The sequence below is a fragment of the Lonchura striata genome, chromosome 6 (genome assembly GCF_046129695.1).
Source record: "Lonchura striata isolate bLonStr1 chromosome 6, bLonStr1.mat, whole genome shotgun sequence".
Taxonomy (NCBI): domain Eukaryota; kingdom Metazoa; phylum Chordata; class Aves; order Passeriformes; family Estrildidae; genus Lonchura; species Lonchura striata.
In genome coordinates, this window is record NC_134608.1 from 44,871,065 (window position 1) to 44,891,787 (window position 20,723).

At 46.6% G+C, this 20,723-nt stretch overlaps 1 protein-coding gene across 2 annotated transcripts in view; it reads left to right on the forward strand.

Moving 5' to 3' along the window:
• Positions 1-20,723, forward strand: part of CRACR2B (calcium release activated channel regulator 2B) — a 45,933-nt gene that overhangs the window by 20,055 nt on the left and 5,155 nt on the right. For both annotated transcript variants that reach the window (XM_077784242.1, XM_077784241.1), the window contains exons 3-15: positions 705-816; positions 3,391-3,565; positions 5,722-5,868; positions 6,163-6,253; positions 6,381-6,473; positions 9,360-9,547; positions 10,218-10,289; positions 10,720-10,774; positions 14,673-14,752; positions 17,080-17,371; positions 17,555-17,696; positions 17,926-18,007; positions 20,322-20,436. In XM_077784242.1, the coding sequence (XP_077640368.1) occupies positions 705-816; positions 3,391-3,565; positions 5,722-5,868; positions 6,163-6,253; positions 6,381-6,473; positions 9,360-9,547; positions 10,218-10,289; positions 10,720-10,774; positions 14,673-14,752; positions 17,080-17,371; positions 17,555-17,696; positions 17,926-18,007; positions 20,322-20,436 (1,644 nt within the window). The remainder of the gene's footprint in view (positions 1-704; positions 817-3,390; positions 3,566-5,721; positions 5,869-6,162; positions 6,254-6,380; positions 6,474-9,359; positions 9,548-10,217; positions 10,290-10,719; positions 10,775-14,672; positions 14,753-17,079; positions 17,372-17,554; positions 17,697-17,925; positions 18,008-20,321; positions 20,437-20,723) is intronic.

The window sequence follows — 20,723 nt, forward strand, 5'->3', positions numbered from 1 at the left end:
TATTACGTTTTTATCTAAAGCTGCATGTTAAATGGACAGTTGCAAGGATTTAGCCTACACCCCTTTGTTATTTGTTTCTTTGGGTGCCTCTCCACACTAGGTGCTCTGGACGCACATTATGAAGGGGAATTATTTTGCTCCTTGTCCATGGGAATAGTGATACAGTCCCAGCAGGCAGAAGGTGACAGAGGAAAGCCAACTCACTATTATGGACTGAACGTTTCCTTTTGGATCTGCAAGAGCTTGGAACTGAATCCAGACACCCACAAGTCTGGCTTCCCTCCCTGGCCAAAGAGATGGAGCTGGTACCTGGTGTGCCCAGAGCTCTCCTGGGAGCAGCAGCGGTCACAGGAGGCTGGCAGTGCCACCTCCAAGCAGGAACAGATGGAGGCAGGCAGTGAGCTACAGACAGTGCCTCTGTAGTGGGAGAGGAAGCAGGATGAGCTTTCTCCAAACAAAATAACCTGAAGTTCCCTCTCTGAAGTCCTGGTTGAATCATCCAGTAATGGCAAAAAATCAACATATCAATGACTCCAGACAGGTGCTTGTGTCATCACTCAGCTCTGCTGGCAGACTGTTGCAGCCTGGGCAGGATGCAGTGCTGGAAGGGCACATTGCTGTGGGCCAGAGCTGAGGATGGCAGGGACAGTCACAAGGAAGACTTGAGCTAAGCCTCAAGTTTGTTCGTTCTTTTGTCTTTGCAGCGGCTCCAGAGTGAACTCCCCCTAACCCCTGAGCAGCTGGAGACTGTTTTTGACAGCTTGGAACAGAATAATAAAGGATACCTGACACCTGTGGAGTTCAGCATGGGTCTAGGTAAGGACTGCACAGAGGCAGAGGAAGGAAAAAGCAGCTCATCTGTGACAGGATTTTTTTTTGTTGATAAGAAACAAGGTGCAGTGGTTCTGCTGAAGCTGCACCAGCTATGCAGGACAATGCTTGGTGCTCATGTGAGCATCATTGGAGAGGGTGGGTGTGTATCCCCCTCCTGGAGGCTTTGTGCTGCCTTCTCCTACAGCTGTTACCTGCCTACCTGGTAGAGCCAGGCACAGAACGTGTCCTGCTGGGGAGGGTACATGCTGAAAACTGTGCCTGGATATCTGATTGGAAACTGGTTCATCTGCGTGGAAATAAGCCTCTTGGCAACTGTCCCCAGCTGGTAGCAATGCTGTTCAAGGGCATTAGTAGGAGTCTTGGTGGTAGGTAGAACACTGGCAAATAAGCCTTTGTTGCCTTCTTACTGCTTTTTCTTTTCCAAACACTAGGAGAATGCTAATCCTTGACTACAGTTCTCCCCCAGCAGCACAGGTGCTCATCTGCTTTGTCAGCTCTCAGAAAATCTGCATCTCTCAGAGCCTTCCTTGGACATGCAGAGGTGTTAAGTGGATCAGATCAAAGCAGTATAACATAGGTAGTTTAGACTTTTCAGAAGTGATGGAAGAGGTTCCTGAATTTTGCTGTCCAATTTGATTGCTCAGATTGTGTTTGCTCCTGGCTTTCTTACAACTTGGGAGGGAGGGCTTTTTAATGCTGCAATTTGAATGGTCAGAAACAGCCACTGTGAGAGGACAAGTTGCAAAGATTTCCTTTAAATAAATCCAGTAACCTGTGTCTTGAGCTAGCCTGTACAGGGATGGTTTTATTCCACTAAGTGCCTGCTGACTACACTTGTTCCTGCCCTGTGCCTCTGTCCTTCTAGTCTGGTTCCACTTCTTTGGCAGAAACAAGAGTCCTGTCAGGAGTGGGGGCTTTCGGTCCAGCACTATATGTAGCAGGTAAATGGGCACCATTTGGGCACAATGGCATCCACAGTGCCCTCTGTGTTATGACTGGGTTACTCTCAAATCTTGTTGTATGAGGCATTTTTCCATGGGCATCATGAGGGCATCTGCCTCAGTGCCATTGCTGGGAGAGGTAGGCAAGTTTTCTCTTTCTGTCAGGTACCACCCTGTGTTGTCAGCCTGGCTCCATAGCACTTGCTCCAGTCTAGGCAAAGCACTTGATTTCTGCTTTTCTTTTCTTTATGGTTATTCTTTGTGTCTGGCATCACTGAAATCTTTTTCAGACTTTGCTCCTAACTCAAGAGTTTGGCCTGGCTGAATTTCTTATAGAGTGTGCAGGGGCAAATTGAGGGAAAGCAGTTCAAGCTGCAATCAAATCTGCTTCTTGAGAGGGCTCCTTGCTCCTTTTAGGATATCAAAACAATCTTCAGATCATTCTCTACCTCAATTTTCCCATCTCCATCTCAATTTTCCCATCTGTAAAAGAGAAATAATGACACATAATGATTCTTTCTCAAAAACAGACATCAAAAGTGTCTAATCTAAACCATTTTCCGTAATTAACTGTCTGATCATTAGCTTTTAACTAAATAGGGCCTGGATCTCCACATTGCAAGTTTTTTTTTTACTGTAGAGTGGGAGAGAAGCAGCTAAATTCTGGATTGATGGAGGCAAGAAGAAGCAAAGTTGAGTCCTTGAGGTATAATAACAATGGATATTTTTCACTTAGAGTAGCTTCATGTTCTCATCTGTGCTCTGTGAACATCCTTGACTCCCGGTCTTGTAGTTGGGATGTCATTTCTGCCTTTTGAATGAAGCAGATGTATTTTGGAAAGGAAGAGTAGATCCTGCTGGAGGCCTGACCTCCGTATGCAGATGAGGGGCTGTGTTTTAGATAGGATTGCTTGGTTTGTTTCTTTGAGAAGGGTTTGTTCCCAGCACCCGTATTTGTGACATGCCTCGCATAGCAGGAGTTTCTCGCGGCATTCTCAGCACGGAACAGATCCCGATGGCTGGAAGCCGTCTGGACGTGGGACGGGGCAGGAGGAGGTGCTTTTAGAGGGCGAGTTCCTTCTGCTCTACACGGTCCTAGCAGGAGGCAGTCCTTGTTGCGCAGCGCTGGACTCGGGACGGAGGTAGCACAATGAGGAGGAAGGGCTGATGGGCCCCTCCTCTCCTGTTTTTAAGCGGAGGAGCTGCAGCATGGTGCGGTCGGGGCCGGGCGCAGTCCGTGCGGCGCCGCGGGCGACGGAGCCCGGAGCGCCGCTCTGCGCAGCGCCGGCGGCTGAAGGCGGCTGAAGGCGGCTTGGCTTCCCTCCGCGGCTGGCGGCCCGAGGCCGTGCGTGGTGGCTCCCGCACTCGGATGGGAGCGGAGCCCCGGCAGCCTGCGCTGGCTGGCAGACACTTCAGTCCCAGCGCTGCGGAGCGGACGCTGGCATCACTCGGGGCGTCGGAACCGAGGCACTTCACTGACCGGGAGCCGTGTCCTGCACCAGCAGCATGCACGAGGCTTCTCGTGGAGCTCTGGCAGGCTGCCATGTAAATAGCGGCTTGTTCAATGACATCCAGTTCGACTTTATTTATTCTTCTTCTCTTCACCTTCCACCAGGAAAGTTAATAGGGATTGAATTGTGTCAAGGGGCTGGGAGAATGGATCACTCCAGACACGAGGAGACCTTCGAGTCAGGCTGGTCAGATGACTTGGACCCTGCAGATGATGATGATGAAGAGAAACGATTCTGTTCCATGATGGAGCAACTTGGAGCAGCCCAGTTGTTTGAAGAGTAAGTAGGGGAGTCATATGGCATTGCTTCTACCCTGTTTTGATCTTGCAGTACCAAAACATCAAAGCACCAGAAAAGACCAAAGAGGTGAACTGAGCTGCTTGCTCTCTGAAGCACTGCTTGGGTTCTCTGCACTGCTGCCTTGGGTTTTCATATGCTTGGTAGCAAAAGCAGTGCAGTCTGGGTTTTCTCATCAGGTACCAGTTACTTTTAGCTCAGTGCTTTTCACAGTTTCCCAAATTCAAGCTCATAACATGTCTGTAAAATGGAACAGCTGGTAGCATACAAGTCCAGCACAGGCAGCAAATGAAAAGAAGCATGTGAGGGTTAGATGAGGTAAGGAGGATGAGTGTGCTTTCCGTTCCAAAACGGTGTGTGACTGTTAACATATTTTCAGACAATCAGTTCTAAGAGTTTCTGTGAAGGATCTGTGCTCAAGGAGCTGCTTGGGACTGTGCTGATCTTGAAGAGGGTGAAAGACTAAGCTGGGCAAAGGGGTGCTCCTGTGAGCCTTGGAGCTTGGTGCTAATGCCCTTGCATGTAGCCCCAGTAGAGTCTGCAGGCCCCAGTGTCATTTTTTTAGGCTTTTCAACATGAGGCATTATGCATAACTGGTTCTTACTGATGCACATCTGCAGGGCCTTGAGTGCCCAACTGCATCTGTGGCTGTCCTTCTTTTCAGGCTTTGTACTCCAACTGTGTTGCCATTTTGCAAGAAGCAGTCCAGGTTAAGGAAGGAGGTGGCCACGATTGGAGACAGAAGCTGAAAGGGATGGAGTTTGCTGCTTTTAGAGGCACATCTGTCACAAAACACTTTTCCTTATTTTCATTGTGATGCAAAGCACCTGCATGTTTTAGTGATAAACAACTTCTGTCTGGAAAAAATTCTTGAAAGCTGTTAGGCTTCAAACAACAGGATGACACTGTGAAAGGCCTTATGTTCCCACTGTTGTGGGAAAATAGTCTCTACTGTTTATAACTCTGCTTTGAGAAGCAGAAGTCCAAAGTGGAATTATCTTGTGTTTTATTTTGACCACTTACTGGCAGTTTTATGTAACGAGTTTCGTAGCTACTACATGTCACATCTTTGTGCCAAACCAGCTGTTGTAAAGCACTACTATCAAACAGAAGCTAATTGGGGTGAGAGCAGGAATCTGAAAAAATTTCACTGCTTTCTCTAGAAAGAAATAGTTTAATTTCCTAACAGGACTCAGTATGTTATTTTATTTAAAATACTAAGATCTGATAAAGTGCTATAACTTTTTAAACTTGGGACAGGAAAAGAAGGCTGTCATGCGGAACTGGCAGAGGAAATAAAAAACTTTTTGGTTGGTTTGTTTTGCTTGTGTGTTTCCCCAAAAAATACTAAGGGAGATAAATACATAGCAAAGAAAAAAAACTATTTGGATAGTGACTATAGGTACAGTATTCTGTATCTTTCAAAGCAGCTTTTCTAAAGTGTTTCATGAGTAAAAAAAAAATTAGAACAGCTCTTCCCTAAAAAGAAAGATGATGTGGTGGCTGCAGGCTTACAAGGCACTGGGAATGAAGTTTGGAAGTGCTGTGTTCAAGCTGCCATGAATTAAATGTCAAAACAGTGTAATCGTTATTGCAGGTTCAGAAGAAGACATATTTGGCTTTCCAGGACCTCCTCCATTGTTATCCTGATGTGTCACTTGAGCAAATTTGCATCTTTTTTGTGCCTCGGTTTCCAAACCTGTAAAAAAAATAAGGAGGACTATAGCAGCCACCAGTACAGTCTAAGAAAAACACCAGTGATGTGTGCTAAACTTTCTAAGCTATAACAGTTTGACCATAATACACAGCAAATTTGCTGAATATTCATTTCTCCAAGTCTTGATGTAGATACCAAATGTGTTATTAATGAATACTTGGAAAAGCAATCATTCCATGTTTGCTTCCTAGATTATTTTTCTTTCCTTCTTTTGGATGACTTCCTTTATTTTGACCTCACAATAGATCCCACTCCACATGCATGCTCTGTCACTGTCCAGTTTCCCTCTCTGCTGAAATGGTGCAAGAGAGATCATCAGGAGAATGGCAGTCTGTCCTGAGTGCCTATTGGAGCTGGAATAACAGTCCATAAGACGACACAGTAACTCTTGCTTTCCTTCTCTCCTGTATGTTTGCTCCAGCCCACATGAGATTCGGGAGCTCTGGGCTCGCCTACGAAAGGAGCGTCCAGAGCTCTTATCCAATTTTGAAGAGTTTCTGTTGCGTGTTTCATCATACATAAAGGAGGTGAATCATGAGAAGGAGTCTATGGAACAAGCATTGAAGAGGTAAGAAAAACATCATGGCCATTTGCTGCCAGGAGCTAGCTGATGCTTGGATCCTGCCTCAGATGCAACGAGAGACAGGATGCTCCAGTAAAAGAGTCATTTTATTACAGTAAGAAATATCTATCTTGGTCTATTCCCATGGGTTTTCTCTGCAGCAGTGCTCACCCATAACATTCAGACTAGTTAAAATCCCACTCAGTGCCACACAGCTGTTAGCAGGAATCTGTTTCCACCCTCCTCTTTCCTTTCTGTACTCTTTTTCTCTCCTGACCTGTGTTCACCTGTGTTTTGTAGGAAGGAGTCAGATCACGATCGAGAAGTCAGGTGCCTTTATGAAGAAATGGAGCAACAGATCAAAGCAGAAAGGGAGAGGCTGGTCTGCCAGGTACTTTATCTCTCTCTTGGCTTGAAGGCAAACTTCCTTTGTTCTGAAGTAGAGATGGTGGCTTGTCTGGCCAAGGAACAGCTCTGTGCTGGGTGTTGTGCACAGCTGTGTGTCTTTATCTCTGCAGGAAGCACTAAGACATGACAGGAGTAACCTGCTCCAGAAGGAACTACACAACAAAGAGCAGGAGCTGGAGAAAATCCTCTACTGCCAGAAGAAGGTAATGGGATCCAAATCCTCTCTAACAAAGCACACCTCCCTTTGCTGTCTTTCTTTTCAGGTGTTTTCTGATGGAAAATGATGTCCAGCTGCTGAAGGTTTGCACTAGAAAATTTGGCTCTAGCTAGTGAAGTCCTCTGCTGTCTCTGAAAGTGTTGAGATGGTTTGTCAAATAATTGGTTCATCTTCAGCTCTAGTGCTGTTTTGTGAATGTTTTGTTCATGCATTTTCTTATCTGCTTTGTGTTCTCTTGGTGAAATCTTCCTATCAATTGTACAATGCTGGCCAGGAAGATGGGGTAAAATTTTGAAAGCTGTGAAGTTGAAGTTTTTTGTGGTGTGTATGGACATAAAAGAGCCAGATTTCTTTAGCTTTTGTATTCTGGCTACTCCAAAATGACCCAGAGTGAACAGTTCTGTGACACTTGGGGAGGTACATATTGTGTACTTGCATTTGGGCACTTGATGACATTATGATTAATCACTCACATAAAAGATCAAAGCACAAGCTTCCCTTTAGCCTGCCATCCCTGGCATGGACATTTGTATGGGATGGTCCATTCTTGATGTCTTTTTCCTTGGTGTCTCAAGAACTGAGATGTGACCCCCCGCAGAAACAAGATGCTGGAGACTGAGGGTATCCCACTTGGATACCCAGCTGTCATGTGGATGAAACAGCACTTCTCTGAAATCATCAGCTCATTGTCCAGCAGCTGGAAAAGCCTGCACAACTGAGGTGTCATCAAGAAAGATATTGAGAATAAGATAGAGGATGTGGTTTTCCTGCTGCCCACATCTTTGATGTGCCTCAGTGTGTGCAGTTCTGATCTCCTCTAATTCCACTGTGTCCTTCTCAAGTATGAAGGTACAGAGTGCTAATATTAAGAAAATGGCAGAATTGTCTTAGGAAGAGAAATGAGGAAAGTCTAGACTTTTAGGTTTTGGAGAGAAGGAGACTGACAGAAGATACAGGTGAGCTTTATGAACTCAGAAAAGTAACAGATAAGGTCAGCACAAATCTGTTATTCCCCAAGTCCTGCAACAGCAAAGGTGAGGGACACTCAATGAGACCAGTATGAATTTGATTTAGAAGAACACACTTCTTTATACAGAGATCAGTGGTGGACTTTTGGTGCCAAGAGGCAGGCAATATCAGCAGTTCAAAAATAAATTGGACAAACAAATTGGCTTGTAAGTATTCGTTGAAAGGGAGAATAGTCAGAGATGTGGCCTCTAGCATCCCTAGTTCAGGGACCATAGATGGGAGGGGTAGATGAGGGGAATAGACCATAGGAACTCAGGCATGCTCTTCCAAGGTAGCATCTGCTCTTGCTGGGGGTCAGAGCAGAACACTTGGGCTGCATGGACACTTACTCAAATAGTCAGTTCTGGTGCCCTTAACTGAGGCTTGTACTGAACTGTGTGGATAATCGGGTCCCTCTTGTGGCCTAAGACCAGTACTGTGATGGTGCTATTCCACAGCATCGTTTCCAAGGACAGAACACATAAACGGGATAGTTGAGCATGATGGAGGCTTTTTAGGGAGGGGCAGGTGTGCTTTATATAAAGCTGAATTCCTGGCTTATTGAAAGATCTGAAGGGTATAACCAGTGGTTGCTGGTTTTCAGCCTAAACTCCACTGCTCAAAACATGTAGTCTTGCTGAAATATTCCCCAGTGTCCACAGGACTGGAGGACTCCAGGCAAAGCTGGATGTGGCTTGCCCTTCTAGCCTCAGTGAGGAGAGGTGAGGCTTGCGTTTCAAGGAACCTAGGAAACGTCAGATCTGTTCATTCCTGCTCTTGACAGCTGTACATGTGTGCTGGCAGAGAGAAGGGTAGCAAGAAAAAAAGAATTTTATCTTCTGCCGTGGTGTGCTGCTTTATTTTTCTTTTGAGAGGGGGAGAAAGTAGGCTGAGAGAAAAGGCAAGCTGAAGGTGTAAATGTGGAGGCTGACTGCCACCTGCTACCCTGGATCAGACCTGATTCCTGGTGTTTCTCTCTAGTTATAAACATGGATTGCATGCTTTTATTTTGGGCTGTAAGTTCTCAGTTGGGTACTGGAGTTTCTGTGTAGCAGCAGCTTCAGCAGAGGGCCCTGGTTAGCTGGTGTGGCTGCCTGGATACTGCAGTGTCGCTATGATCCCTCTTGGAATGTCCTCCTTGTCATCTGAGATGGGCAGCTTTGGCTGCTACATCTGCCTGTCTCTTTCCCAGACTATGCCAGCCATTTGTAAGGAATTCAGTCACTGGCTGAGTACATGGCAGCAGGCTTTGAACTTCCCAAATCAGGCTTGTTGGTTGTGCTGGGGGCTTGTGCTACCTAGAGTGCAGCTCTGCCCTGGTGGCATTTAAATTACATCTCTAGCCCAAGGTTCTGTCTCTAGCAGGCCACTCAATCAGTTCATTTTCCAGGTATAGTGTGAAATGCCCATAGCACCTCAGTGTATCCTCCTTTCAGCTGCCATGGGCTCAGGAAGCCCCTGAACTAGAGGATGCACTTCAACAACTCTGCTTAATAAGTCCCAACAGACACAGCCCTGCTTCCACCCAAATTTTTCCAGTCCTCCTTTGACCCCCATTTGCACTCTGAGTCCTACAATGCCTGACAGCATCAGACTGCTCCTGCTGCCTGAAGCACTTCCTCAGCCTAATTGCATTGCTTGGTTCCCCAGTGCTGACATGAGAGAGAATTCCTTCCAGTTCACCTTCTTGATGCCACTGGTGGCTCTGTAAACTTTGGGGTTTTTGGCCTAATTGTTTACATCTGCTTTTTCAGCTTGTTTTTACAGTTGTGACTGTAGATTTTTTAGCTTGTTTTTACAGTTGTGACAAAATACAGCCCTTCCTCTGTGCTTAATCCCTCCTCCTCCTCCTCTCCCACTGCAGCTGGAACATCAGCTACAGTCACTGAACTCGGAGCAGCTGGAGACACGCGTGCAGAACGAAAGGCTCCGGCACCTGAACGAAAACCTGCTGGAAGAGCTGGAGAAAAGCAAATGGGAACTAGAGGCAGTGAAGGGGCAATTACAGAAGCTCCAGAAAGAGGCTCAGATTGAGCAAGAGCAGAAGGACAGGTGAGAAAAAAACAGCAAAGAGGGGGTGTTAGGGCAAAGACATGGACAGAGAAGGAAAGGTGGGCAAGCAGTTAAAGAGTAAGTATCCCTAGTTAGGAGTCTTGGTCTCATTATAAGATTGCCTTTCAATTTTGAGGAAGAGAAGAAACATCCCAATAGTCTTATGGGCCTAAATAGAGAGTGCTATTGCTAACTCTTGCCTACCTTTTGTGGGAAATTAACATGTTCTAGAAAATCAGTACAAAAATACAGATGTTCCTCAGCCTAAAAGAGGGTTCTTTATGTATTTTCCAGGTCACCATCCCCTCTATAATGTTATCATTAAAGATCCTCTTCTAATCAATTCTGTTCCCATTTCTGGGTCAAATCTAGTAATACCTATATAAAACATTGAGAGGTTTCAGATCCAGATGGCAGTGAGCATCCTTCCCATTTCCAGCAGCTGAGGAAATAGAGAGGATGAGTTGCCTGCTCTCATGTTGGAGGAGAGCAGGAGAGCTCTGGTACAACCCAACCATCCCAGCTCCCAGAACAGTGCTGGTTCCTCTGAATTCCCCTAAGCATAAGGCATGCCCTTGTCTTTGAGAATACCATGAGTGCTCGAGAGAGGGATTTGCATTTTCTCTCCCATTAATTTATTTCCCCTTATTTTAAAATGCCTTTTGCCCAGAGATGTGTTTAGAGTCTCCAAGAACATGCAGAAAGAGAAACAGAGCCTCCTTCGGCAGCTGGAGCTCCTCAGGTGAGAACTGGTGAAGGCTGGAGGGAAATGCTGAGCTCTTATGCCTCCAGGGGGCTGAGGTTTCAGCACTGTGCTCATTTCTCCCATGGAAAGCTACAGGATTTTATTCAAGCAGTGTTTAGACTCTGCTTGTTTTTCTAGGTCCAGACAGAGTTGTGCAATTTGGCCAGCTCTGGCACATTACAGGCTATGTTATTTCACGAGGTAATCCCTCCTCTGGAGGAATTTAGCCTTTCCTGCTGGCTAAGGCAACCATGTAGAGCCCATGACCTCGGCTGGGATACGTGGAAATCCTAACGTGTCAGGCTATAAACAACATCTTTATCTCTGTTCCCAAGCTTTCTTTCTCTTCTAACTTTCAAATGTTGCGGTTTACTTAATTTGTGACAAATATCTCATTATGTCTTTCTTGTGTCTTCCTTTGGAGCAGAGAAATGAACAAGAAACTTCGAGATGAGCGAGATGCTTTTGAAGCCAAGAAGCTGGTTAGTCTAAGAAAGAAAACCTTAATTCCCAACCACCCTCCTCTCATCTGCTGCTGTTGCTGTCACCACTCGGGGGCCTGTCACTTCCACGGGGGACAATGACAAGAGCTCTTGGGGCCTGGTGTTGTGCTTAATACAGACTTTGCAGCGCCTCTGCATCCATGGTGGAGGCAAGCTCTGCTGGTTGCTGCTGCCAATTGCCTGGGTTTAACCCAAGGCATGTTGGCTGGGGACTGTCACACAGCCCTGTGCAGGGCTGCAGTGGGTGCTGCCTGCTGCATGTGTGGGCTCTGTGTGTTGTGCCAGGCACTGCGCACATGCAAGGAGGGGAGAGAAGCTGGATGCATCCTGGAGCTGGGTGGTGAGGAAGAAGATGGATTCTCAGATGTGCTGCTGGCTGACTGGGCAGGAGGGTTTTGGAGTTTTTCTGACCCCCTGAGTTTGTGGCAGATGTTTTCAGAGGTTCCTCTGGGGAGCTTCCCATTCCTTCCCATTCCTGTGAACTCCACTGAGTGCAGCAGTGAGCCTTGTGTCAGAGAACTAGGAAAAAGCAGGATCTCTCTCATCTGGAAATGTCAATCTCTGGCCTTTCCCAGGCATCAAGATAAGCACAGATATGTGGTCTATTTTTAATTATTATTATTTTTTTTTTAAATTAAAAAGCTTTTGTGTTCCCAAATGTTGCTTGCACAGCTGCTCTGCCCTCTTGGACCCATCTCTGCCACCATGTCTTTGCCTGCTCTGCCATCATGCCCCACCTGATCTGGAAGTAGGTGACTTGCAGGGAGGACAGTGATAGGCTACAAGAGCCTTTCTGACTGCTGGAAGAACTCTGGAAGGAAACAGTGATTATTCCCATATGGGAGACAAAATGCCCTGCTTGATCCAGAGGTTGGAGTTCTCCAGGTGGAGAGCTGTATAAAATAATATCAGTAACAATTTTGGATAGAGGTGAGGTATGTGTGTTTCTAAAATGTGAATTTTTTTTTTTCTTCAATCTTCATTTTTAAAGCTGCTAACTATGTAGATGCACACCAGAGCTTCCTGCTCCCTCTTGGAAAAGCCATAAACACAGTCACTCTTTAGCAGGGTCCAGTGCAAGCAGGCAAAGAAAATGGTTTCTTCTTCTCTTTCCATGTGTTGTGCTTCATCAGCCTGTGGGTTCCTGTGGGTGGGTAGGTGGCCTGTGGAGACTGCAGCTCACATCTGTACTGCTGTGTGTGCAAAGCTTGTCTGCTTCTCCTCTCTTCTCTTCTTCTGCTTCCCTGCTAAGACCTGCTGCTGCAGGTGGACACAAGAGAGAGCCCAGCAGAGAGAGTCACAGCACAAGAGGGGCTGCTTTCTCCCTTCTCCCAGCACTGGCAGTAGGGAACAAGGCACAGGGCAAACTCCTACCACCACTGCTCATCTGGCAAGGCTGTGTCTTGCTGGGCAGCTGAAGCCTGTACTGGAGTAAGGTTTTTTCCTTTGGCTGCTCTCTTGTTTCAGTTCACAGGGAAGCAGGGCTCCAGGGGCTTGCAGAGATGCTGCTATCATCATTTACCTGCAGAAGGTCTGCTCCCCAGCCTGTCTCACAGTAAGGAGGGGAAAAATGGCAATACTTCCCTGCAGAAGCAAAAAGGAGATCCCAGTCTTCTGATGGGGACTCCTTGTGTGTGATACACTCTCTGCCAGAGACTATCAGTGCTTTTACAGGCTAAAAAGAAACCTAAGGCCTTAATACCCTCTTTTAGTGCTGGGAAGAGTTATTTCTGTGAAATGAAGGTGTGGTGAACAGAGGTTCTTTCATAGCAAAGATTTTGAAGTGGTTGGAAGGAGGAGTTGGGCTGTATGTGGCTGATAGCAACCCAGTCACTACTCCTTTTCTCTTCTCAGTTTCCCAGCTTAATACCTTGCTCTTCATAAGAGTTCATAAGAGTTTCTTGCCTTGCCAGGGTGGGCAGACCCTGGCCCCACTGCACTGTGGGGCACTCTCTTGTCCCAGGCAAGAGAGGCTGGGTCACAGATGGTGATATGTGGCTATTTCTGTCGATGTACAAACCACTGATGGGGATTTTTAAGACCCAGGGGTTGCAGTTCAATTTCACACCAATGACCCATTGGCTATTGAGTTATGCTTGTATGCTTTATGTTGACAGAGTAAATTTCATGTCTGTTCATCATGAAGAGTGTTTTGGTACTTTGACTACTTTTGACATGTATCTTTATTTCACTGGTAAACCAGAATCTTTCCCATCCAGAGTGCTTGTACGTGTGCTGTTGTGGAATCCTTGTCATCATGTGTTACACAGCTGTGACGTTGCATCTGTCCCTTTACCATCCTGGTGAAAAGCCAAATGTTACACAAACCTGGCAGGGCAATAAAGCATGGCAGAACCAATGGCAAAACATGCCCCATTGTTCCTCCTTTCTTCCCCAAGTCCGTCCTCTGCAGGCTGTTCCCTCCAGATAAGGTGGCAGAGCAGATTGTGTGGGAGTCTTTTTGCTCCACAAGTGACTTGAAGGTTGTGACTCGATTCCAGTGGCCTGTAACACAATTTCCTTCTTCTGTGTGGGTAGAGGGTGCCCTTGAGTGAAGCTGCTCAAACACTGAAAACTTCCCCTTCTGTCCCTGCTGGAGAACCACTGATTGCCTGTACCAGAGCCTGGCTGTGTTGACTGGAGTGTTGTAATGCACTTGGGGGTCATTTGCCTTGGAAGATTTGTGCTCCACAGTTGTGAGACTCTCAGTGCTGGATTGTTTCTGTGGCTGGAGGTTTTTTTGAACATCAGTTTTATATGTGAAAAATGTTTTGTTCTTTGCCTGCAAAGCTCCTAGTTGGGTCAAGCCCTCTGTGGAGTCTGGAGTGTCTCCCTTTGTTATAGTGCATTGCAGCAAAGGTGTTCTGGGAGTTCTGACCAATAGAACAGCTTCTTAATTTTTTTGCCTTTAAAAATAAGCCTTCAGTAAGGATTATTGAAGAAATAATCTTTGTAGTCCTCCAGGCTGTGGGAAGCACGAAGGAAGGCCTGTCCAGAGCTGCCTGCAGGTGTTTGGTCAGTTCAAAACTGCTGAAAGTGGCAGATCTGGTGGACTGCAAACTATTCTTCCTCCACCTTTCCCCCGGAAATAACTAGTAAGAATGTGTTAAAAATCTTCAGATTCACAGACTGAATACCTCTCCCTTTCCCCTAGTGCCCATGTGATGGGCACCTTTCCATGCTGTCTCTCTTTCACATTTTGTGTCTGTGGCCAGAGCAGTGGCTCTGCTGGGAATGGCAAAGCTACGGTATGGGGGGAAGAGGGTTGGGAGAGAGGTTGTCCTGCTTTCTCCTTCTCTGAGGAGCTGGTAAATACTGGCTGTAGGAAGTGTTTGTTCTGGTAAGTAGGAAAGCATGGAGAGGGATGTTGGTGTAAGGCAGAGCTTGTACATCACCCTGTGTAGAGCTGCCTCTTTCCTGTGGTTCATGTGCAGCTCTAGGTGAGTACAGGTCAAGGAAGGATACTAGTGTCTTCTGAGGAAAGGGCAATTGGTCTGTCCCACAAAACATCAGCATAAGAAAGAGGTAGATGGGGAAAGAGATTCAGCTGTGAGACCAAGTGGAGAGCAAGCCACAGAAATAAAAATTGTGGCTGGCTAAAGGAGCAATTCAGTTTGGGACATCACCACTTCGATGGGTTTTCAAGTGAAGGAGAAAGCAGCAACAGTGATGGCTTCTTGCAGGAATTAAATTATTGTAACTGAGAAAAGCAAGGCATGTGCTTACCTCTTTCAGCCTTCCAGTGAAGCATTACCAGTGCATGGTGTGGGGCTGCCAGGGCTCCAGCCTTGCCTCCCCAAAGTGCTCTACAGAGGTGAGGAGTGGTTGAACTGGGGCTGTAATCACATTCTTCATTCCTTCTCTTTTCAACTTCCAGGTGCCTCAGAATAAAAATCCCCTGTTGAAGAAAGGGTCAGTTCTAGGCAATTACCTGCTGGAGGACAAGCCTGTCAAACGGTTAGATGGGTGTCTGTGTCGTGTCCGTGCTGTCAGTCCGTGCCCACTGCAGTACCCTGTCAGTCAAGCTGTGTCTGGGTCTGGTTCTCCCACCTTGGTGCTGGTTTTGGGAGTGTGGTGCAGTGCAGCTTTTCTGTGGCTTTAGCTGTGTCTTGGCATCAGGTGGTGTTGGCACAGCATGAAGCTGAGGATACTGTTCACTGATTTCCACAGGGAGGTGGCCCTGCTGCTGTTATGCCTGCAGCAATGGGGGAGCAAATCTAAACATCACCAGAAGGTCTGGACTGTTAATGGGATGGGAGTCTCAAAGACTGCCTCTTTCTGAGTCAGACAGCTCTGTTGAAATGACTGGATCAACTCCCAAGTGTGCCAGTTTGTCCTCAGGCACAAATCCTGTGCGCTGGTGCCTCATGCCAGACTCCATATCCCTGGGGCATGGGAGAGGGCAGAAATTGCACAAGGGTTGCGTTCTTTCTGGCAGCTGAAAGCCTCAAGGAGAGGTTCTGGCTCCAGGTGGGTTCATCCTGCTCACCTGCCTCTACACCTATGCAGATGTTCACCTGGCACACCAGGCCTCCCTTTAGCCAGGGTGGGCAATTTATCTCTGTGGCCAAGGCCTTTTCTTTTTTTTTTTTTTTTTCCCACTCTACATGCAGAATATACAATAACCTAGCTTGGAGCTGGATCTTGCCTGCAACTGCTGGCCCCAAACAAGTTTTAAAGGCAGTGTGCTACTCTGTTTCTGACCAGGTCTCTGCAGAAAGTTCCATTGCTGCCCAGTTTCTCCTGGTGCCAGCCAGAGACACAGGTCTAGGTTCAGTTTCTTCCAGCTTCAACTCACCTTTAATGCTTACAGTTCTGGTAGTGGCATTTAAGGATTTAGCTCAAGGCTCCTTGGCTCGTGAACTTACGGAAAAACACGTAGACTCTGGAGAAAGCTGATTCTTGGGCCCAGGGTGGGAGGTTGCCTGGCAAGGTCTGAGGCAGAGCTCCTCCATGGTTGTGTGACTGGCACATTCTATCCATTGAATCAGATAACCAAGTTCTCCCATCTTCCTCCCCAGTTATTTCTTGCAAAGATCCTTCTAGCTGCTACTGGAATAAACCTCCTGGAATGGCTTAACAGCTGGAGAAGTTTGGCAATGAAGGTGATGAGAGAAAGGGAGAAGTAGTTGTTTGCCTTGTCTCCGTGCTGTGTCACCACATTGTTTGAGAAGCATGAAAAGAAATCCATTAAATCTGAGATCACTGTTCAGAATTTTGTACTGTTCCCTTTGCTCCCACTAAAGAGGGTCTTGAGACCCCTCATTGTGTGGTTTTGCCAGCCCTGGGAGATAGGCACCATTCCCCAGAGCCTGAGACTGTGTGTCCATTTTTAAGACTTTGTGTCCATTCCAGCTGGCCTGGCTCTGGACTGGCATTTGTGGCAAATGCAGGGAGGGCAACCAGGAATGTGAGCTCCCTTTCATAGAAAAAAGTGTAGCCATGGCAGCAGGTGGATTTTGCAACCCAGATGAAGTGTATTTGCTGGAGTAAGAAAGAATTGTCTGCACTAATAAAAAAACCTTGCTGAGCAGGCTGGGGTGTCCTGCCTCTGAGAGACTGACTCTAGTACGCTGTGGTCACTCTTAATTTCCTTCCAAATGCAATCTGCTGGACAGTGAAATCAATTAAGACATCTGTGGTGCATAAATATCTTCAGCTTAATTCTAGGTCTTCTCACTCCTTGCCTAGTTCTTTAGCCATAGAAAACCAGTGATGTTGCCGTGATTCCAGTAGTTTAAACTGGTTGTTTTAGGTTTTCTTTTGAAGATTGTTCCTCCAACTACCACATCAGCTCTACCTCCAGTGCATCAGCCTGCTCTTGTGTGGGCATATTCTGTTATATCTTTTTGTATGGTATTTAGTAACAGAAATACAGGGGTATTTATTGTTGGGTTTTTTTGTTGTTGTTGTTGTTTTGGTTTTGGTTTTTTTTTGTTTTTTTTTTTTTTAAGCAACTTTGTTTTGTATGTTTTTTCTCATTTTTTCACTGCTGGGGGAAGCAATAGGCAAAGAATTACTGAAAAATCCAAAGTGGCAATTTTAATTAAAATTAAATATTTTTCAGCAGGTGAGTGTACAGCTCTGGTGAGCTGCCTCTCTTTCCTTAGGGGAGCCACTGATGCCTTGGTCACAGAGAATGTGGGGAGTGAATAGAATTCCTTTGAGAGCTTCAGATACGCTAATTGGATTACATTGGTTGGTTGGGAATTTGCAACCTCCTTCTTTCCCTATCTCCTCCCCCCCTCCCACCCTATCTGTGCTGCCTGTGGACTTTAATACAGACAACTGGCCTCTGCGGACCTTCCCTTCACCTTCCCAGTGGATGTGGCAGTGGAAGAACCCAACAGAAAGAACTGTAAATACTTCCCAGGCAGTGGGGTATGGATGAAGACAGAAGGAGGCAGCACAAACTTTGGAGAGAACAGCAGAGATGAGGAGAGATGGCCCTTGGCAGCAGATCCTGAGTGGTTTAAGATGACTTTGAAGGGTGACTCTGACTGCAGAAAAAATGCAGATGGCCTAGATGCTGCTCCGCTGCCTCCCCGAGCCCAGCCTGTTGGCACTGAAACCAGGGTGAGTGCAGTTACCTGGGGCTATTCCTCAAACACCTGCTACCTGCTGGGGCCTTGAGGGTGTCTGACTCTCTTCCCATCAAACTCCAGCTCCACAGATTTACAGTGCGGTGGTCCAGTCCCTAAATCAAAGCACTACCTGCAGCTGGGCTCTTCAAAACCTTGTGCCTTTTTTCCATTGTAGCTCCAAGCACTGGAACCAGCCAGCTGTTCCCCAGATCGCATCTTTAAAGTGGTGTTTGTTGGGAATTCTGGTGTTGGGAAGAGTTCCTTCATCCACCGCTTCTGCTATGACAGGTTCTTGGCTGAGCTCAATGCAACCATTGGTAAGTAATAGGGTGCCTGGTTCATCTGGATAAGGAAGGTGGGAAAGGCAGCCTGGGAAAATGCTTTTTTGCCTGTATTATAGCCCAGCTAGAGGGTAAAGATGATCTCTCTCCCAGTATTGAATCAATCTTGCAATTTCCCTAAACTAAATGGAGTTTGTCTGGCCATTGTAATGGCAAGCTGCTTTCTCCCCATCCTACCTCATAATCATTGTCACCTTCCCAACAGGTATTGATTACCAGGTGAAGAGTCTAATGGTGGATAACACCCAGGTTGCCTTGCAGCTGTGGGATACAGCTGGACAAGAGAGGTAAGCGATTTCTGCTGGGCTCAGTGGGGGAAAGGGAAAGCGCACATGCAGCTGATTTCTGTTCCTGGGAAAATTATCAGCTTCAGAAGGACCAGACAGGTCATGACAGCTGTTCCAGTGCTGAACCTGCAGCAAAGGTCTGTTCCAGAGATTTTTAGAAGCTGTGGCTGTGAAGCAGGGCCTGGGGAGATCGCTCTGAGGGTTGACAGAAAAGTAGTTTTCCATGTGTCTGACCGGTATGCTTGTGGCTCCAAGCAATCTGTCCATAGATTTATGTCACAGGGTTCAAAGGGTTTGACCCTTTCCAGATCTGATTCAGCTGTCAAAGCCAGCTGAATTAACATGACCTGTGGGGAAGGTGATTTGAACAACCCTGCTGGACTCTGTCAGTGAGGTTATTGGCCCCTTTCACTGTCCCTTCTGCTGACAGACTTGTGAAGTGATAATCCTTGGTAGAGAGATTGTTCAGCTTTCTGTGACAGTGAACACTTGTTTCCTATTTGAAGCCCTCTAGTTTCTAAAGCATGGGATATCTCTAGATGTTACCAGCAGTGTTGGTGAGGAACAGAGTAGTAGAGGACACATTTGACCCTCATCTGCTACTAGAGTTGAAGGCCCACCACTGGCTCCATGTAAATTACATTTTATGTAGGATACAATTTGAAGCTTAAGATGGGAAGCTATTTCAAGAGGACCATGAACCTCAAGGGCCTGACAAAAATAAGCACTGGGTATTTTGAGCTAAATATTTATGGGGGCAGGCCTTCAGGGGGCAGCCAAGGTCATGGGAATATTCTAATCCTAAACTGTGCCAATGTTGCTGTCTGTCTCAGTCAACTAGACCATGCAGAGCTGGTGGGAATGTACTAAGTAGGAGTATCTACAGGAAAGCAACTCTGTCTTCCAAAATTAGGCATCATGCTGAAGAAATAATTATTTCTGAGAGGACTCCTGTGGTTATTTTGATGCTGAAACTGAGCAGTAAGGGTAGCTGCTATGACAAAAAAGTGACATTTTATTGGAGGCCAGATTGCAGCAGAGGCCAAAATCAAGATATTGTCTCTGCAGAAGGACCTTTACTACAGGCTTCTACAGCACTAGTAGGTCTTAGGTGTGTGCCCACAAGAGAGAGCTTGGTTCAGTGCTGATACCAAATAGGAGATCTGGGAAGAAGAAAAAGCCTTTTCTACTTCTGGAGGAATATAAATTACTTCTAACTAGAGGTGTTCAACTGTAAATATCTAAGGAGGAGATGGAAGAACCCCTTGAAGCATGCAAGGAGAGCTCCTCAGTGACTTCCCTGAGACTTACGCATGCTACCTTTGATGGTTCTTCTGGAGCATCTTGCCTGGCTGGCAGTTCCAGAGGTGCACCTTGATTGCCAAAGATACAGTCTGTGCTTTCTTAGTTGGGTAGGTGCCAGAATATTGCAGCAAGAAAGGACAGGCTTCAAGCAGCTGTCTGAAGAGTGCAGGAGGCAACAGCTGTAGGTTTTCTTGGCTTGTAAGAGGAGAGTTTGATATCCTCTGCAGGGCTGAAATACACAGCTCTCTGGTGAGATCTCGGGGCTTTTGTTACATTTATTAATTCCCTAATGACATTGCTAATTCCATCAGTTTGCAATCATTGTGGTTCTATCATGGCTCTGTCACAAAGTGCTTACAGATTCTAAGGTTCGGGTTTGTTGTTTTGGTTGTTTGGTTTGCTTTTGTTGGAATTTATTCACAAAATACAAGCCTGTGGTTTAAAATGGTACAGACAACAGAAAGTAGATGTCTGGCAGGAGTTTTTCCTGGAAATTGTGTCTAGCACCTGATTATTTATGCATGATGCCATTGGTATATAGATTCAATAGTGGAAACAGACTGTACTGATGCTGAGTTCTTAACTGCTGTTTTGGCAGCCCTGGGACAGGCATTATGCATGCCTAGTTTGTACTGTGGTACAGCTTAGTCTGCAGATTCTTCCAGACTATAGAGAAAGATCATGTTTTTTCCATCAGTTTCCCTTTTAATAGGAAATTACCTTTTCCTATCCCACCCAAATAGATTCTTCTGCTTATTTCTTCCTGATCTGCAAAGGTCTTCTTTCTTGCTTTCTCAGCACCATGCATTTGGCAAGATTCCTGCCTACTCATGGCTGCCTGGCCCGTCTCAAAGGTGCAGGGGTCTGTCACCTGTGCGTAGACACCAGCCCTGAGTAACACATCAGGTGTGGGTGCTGCCAGACCTTGCAGAGAGCCTGCACTGACGGACAATCCCACTCCCTCACTCCCCGTGGTTCTGAGGGTGCCTTTGCTTTTGTCTGGGCTCAGGTTTCGGAGCATCACCAAGCAGTACTTCCGGAAGGCAGACGGGATCCTGGTGATGTACGACATCACGGCCGAGTGCTCCTTCCTGGCGGTGCGGAACTGGATGAGCAGCGTCCAGGTGAGAGCGGGACCTGGGCTCCAGTGCTGCTGGTGCTCCCTTGCTCCAACAGCCTGCCTGGAAGTGACATTTCTCACTGCCCCGGGAAGTCCTATTGTGAAGCTGAATTGTCAAAGCAGATTCCTGTGCTGGTCAGTTTAGAATCAGAGGCTTTGTGTCAAAGGTAACAAAGCCAGTGGTAGCCCACTAAACCAGGGAGGGCTGTTTCTCAAGAGCAGTGTGGGTTTGTAAGCAGCCCATGTGCACTGGCTACATCTCCTAAACGTGGTCACATCTCACCTGTGTTC